We start from the raw sequence: 3,066 nt of genomic DNA on the forward strand, positions 1-3,066 counted from the left end.
CTGACCTCTGTGAATTCTCCACATGGGAGAATCTCAACTGCACAATTTATGGTAGTGGGGGACTGCGTTCGCGCTCTCCCCTGGTCATCATGTTATATAATGATTTTTCCTAACATTTACGTTTAATTTTGTTTTCAGTGCCGCTGAAACTGTGTTTCTGTTAATATTCTTTCATTACACTGCGGTAATGAATCTCTTTTTTAAAAATCTTGACTCCTGAAGTACTGAATGATTAACTGAAAACATCAATCATTTTAAAAATTACATAATCAGATGGACAGACATAAAGTAGAGCTGAAATGTTATTTTAAAGAACAAAATTATCATGATTCACATAAGTAACAAAAATAAATTAAAAAGTGAGGTGATTGTAAGGACTGTTTCATTCATCACTGAATGGTTTAGTTTTGTGTTCCTGTAAACTTTCAAATCTTCACCACATCATGTTCTTACAACCGTATTTTCTTTCTTTCAAAGATGCATGTAGTTAAATACTTTCACAGTGCATTTCAAAAATATTTTTAATTGTCCCGTTTCTGGTCAATGTCTTCTGACCGCTGTTGATGTCCGTTGAGTCGTTCGGTCAGAGAATCCCGCTCTCCCTGAGCGTGACGTTTACGGCCTGGATGAGCGTTTCGCTGTAGCTCAGCAGTCTGCCGTCATAAACCAGCTGGTCTGAGGTCAGTTCGGTTTGCATCGGAGCTCTGAAAAGAAACGGACAAGAACTTCATTTATAGAAAGTAAGAATCAGTGGATGGTTACTTTCACTCGTTTGTTTCCACATATGTTGCTCACTTTTAATGCCTGTAAAATGTTTTTCTTTTCCTTCTTTGCTTCCAAATTATGTTACATGATCAACATAATTTGTGATCTTTTCTTTCTTGATGAAAAAAATACAACAATGTATTGGCACCACTGTATATTATAAAAAAGGACGTGTACATTTCCACCAAGAGACTTCTGAGCTCAAAAAGTTGTAAATTTTTTAGTTTTTAAACTCAGAAAATGTCCAAACTTGACAATTTGACACATTTCCAAAAAAAGCATTTAATTTTTGTTGAACAACGAAATGTCTGATGATTTCTCCCAACTTTGCGGACCAGCGTAGCCAGCAGGGGGAGCCGTAAATGAAAAATAAGGATTTTATTATATCTTTAACTTCTGTATGTTTAGTTGGTTTCATAAAAGTTTTTCCCCATTAATTTCTCAGTTTCAGTTTTATTATTTCGCCAACCTTGATAAAAAAGTCAAATAGTTATTTTACACAATGTTTTTAACTTCCATGTGGTTTTTGTTTCTCATATTTTCGCTGGTGTTTTTGCGATGAAGCGGTCAGGTGATTGGTTGTCATGAAGAACCAGGAGGTGGCGCTCTACCTGGTGTGGTACATCCGCGCGATGTTCCGGTCCACCCAGGCGCAGCCGTCCATGCTGTGGGACTGGAGCACGCCGTGAACGGAGACGGCGGTGACGAGTCGAGGGTTGACGATGATCTTGAACTTTTCGTAAACGTGATCTTTGGGGACGGGCTCCTGGTGGAGGTGGGCCAGGACGTCCACGCCCGGGACGCCCCTCCAGCGGGCCGGGTCGGTGCCGCCCCGGGGCAGCGTCACGTTGTTGGGGAACACGTTGTTTTCAAACATGAAGCATTTGTTCTGGGTGTACTTACTTTCCAGGAGAGGCAGCAGCTCCGTCCAGCTGAAGGGAGGAAAGTGAAACACTTTTTAAAACGGTCATCGTTGTGATGACTTTCATGTTTCATTTCTGGTTATTTGGAAATCAGAACCTCACTCGTGTTCATTTCGGTCGGATCTGGGTTGTAAAGTTACACTGTCAAAAATAATCTGCAACACTTTGAGTAATTTAGTCTGACATACAAGAAAAAAATGGGATTCATTTTTTATAGTCATATTTTCCTCATTTATAAACAAGTCGTACTTTAAAAATGAAATATTTAATTAGCAAGCTAAATATTTAGCTTTAGAGCTAAATATTTAGCTTTAGAGCTAAATATTTAGCTGCTAACTAAATATCTAGTTTACACAAAACATTTATTCTGTTAACTAAACATTTGCTTTGTAAACTATAAAAACTAGCTTAGACCCAAGTATTACAGCCAGATATTTAATTTTGAAGCTAAATATTTATGGGGTTCCATTTATAAAGTTACACTGTAAAACACACTTATAATTATCAGAGTTCCAAGCTAAATATTTAGCTCCATATCTATTAGTTTTGTTTTCAGTTTGAGAACAAAACTATTCATTTTCCAAACTACACATTTCTAAATATTTAACTTGCTGACTAAAAATGTTGCTAGCTAAATGTTTGGCTAATGTACAAACTTGTTTGGCGATAAGTGGAAGTGGACTATCAAAATAAAAGCTTGGTCTTGTGGAGCTCTGAATAAACTTTCACTGCTGGATGAATCGCAATGTGAACGTTTTTTCGTACGTTTTGACCGTCTGGGGCAGGATGAGTTCGTCCACGTCGTGCAGAGCCACGTATTTGGACCGGTACATGTTCCGGTAGAGGCAGTCGTTGAGCGCGGCGATCTGCCCAAAGTAGTGGAGGTCACCGGGGCCGTGGGAGGGCAGCCATCCGTGAGAGACATTCAGGAAGCCGGACATGGACCAAGGAATCACCTCCAAGACACCTGAGGAAGAGGAGGAGGAAGAGGATGACCAAAGCCAGACTCGCCGTCAGACATCTTTACTCAGTCTGGATGCGTATTTAGCTGGAAGCTAAAGATTTAGCTTCAACCATAATATTTAGCCTGATAACTAAACATTTAGTTTGAAGCTAATTTTGTAGGTTCAAGTGAAATATTAAGTTTAGAGGTAGAGATTTAGATCCAACCCAAGAACTCATCCATCCATCCATCCATCCATCCATCCATCCATCCATCATCCATCCATCCATCATCCATCCATCCATCCATCCATCCATCCATCCATCCACCCAACCATCCATCCGTCCATCCGTCCATCCATCCATCCATCCATCCATCCATCCATCCATCCATCCACCCATCCATCCATCCATCGATCCATCATCCATCCATCCA

General features: G+C 39.9%; 1 protein-coding gene across 1 annotated transcript in view; it reads right to left on the bottom strand.

Moving 5' to 3' along the window:
• Nucleotides 1–441: 441 nt before the first annotated feature.
• The window catches only part of LOC103475232 (galactan beta-1,4-galactosyltransferase GALS3-like), a 19,346-nt gene continuing 16,721 nt past the window's right edge, over nt 442–3,066 (bottom strand). The window contains exons 9-11 of the mRNA XM_008426697.1: nt 2,454–2,655; nt 1,377–1,697; nt 442–704 (exon numbers count right to left, since the gene is read on the bottom strand). Coding sequence (XP_008424919.1) covers nt 584–704; nt 1,377–1,697; nt 2,454–2,655 — 644 coding nt within the window. The 3' untranslated portion in view covers nt 442–583. The remainder of the gene's footprint in view (nt 705–1,376; nt 1,698–2,453; nt 2,656–3,066) is intronic.

The sequence above is a fragment of the Poecilia reticulata genome, linkage group LG13 (assembly GCF_000633615.1).
Source record: "Poecilia reticulata strain Guanapo linkage group LG13, Guppy_female_1.0+MT, whole genome shotgun sequence".
Taxonomy (NCBI): domain Eukaryota; kingdom Metazoa; phylum Chordata; class Actinopteri; order Cyprinodontiformes; family Poeciliidae; genus Poecilia; species Poecilia reticulata.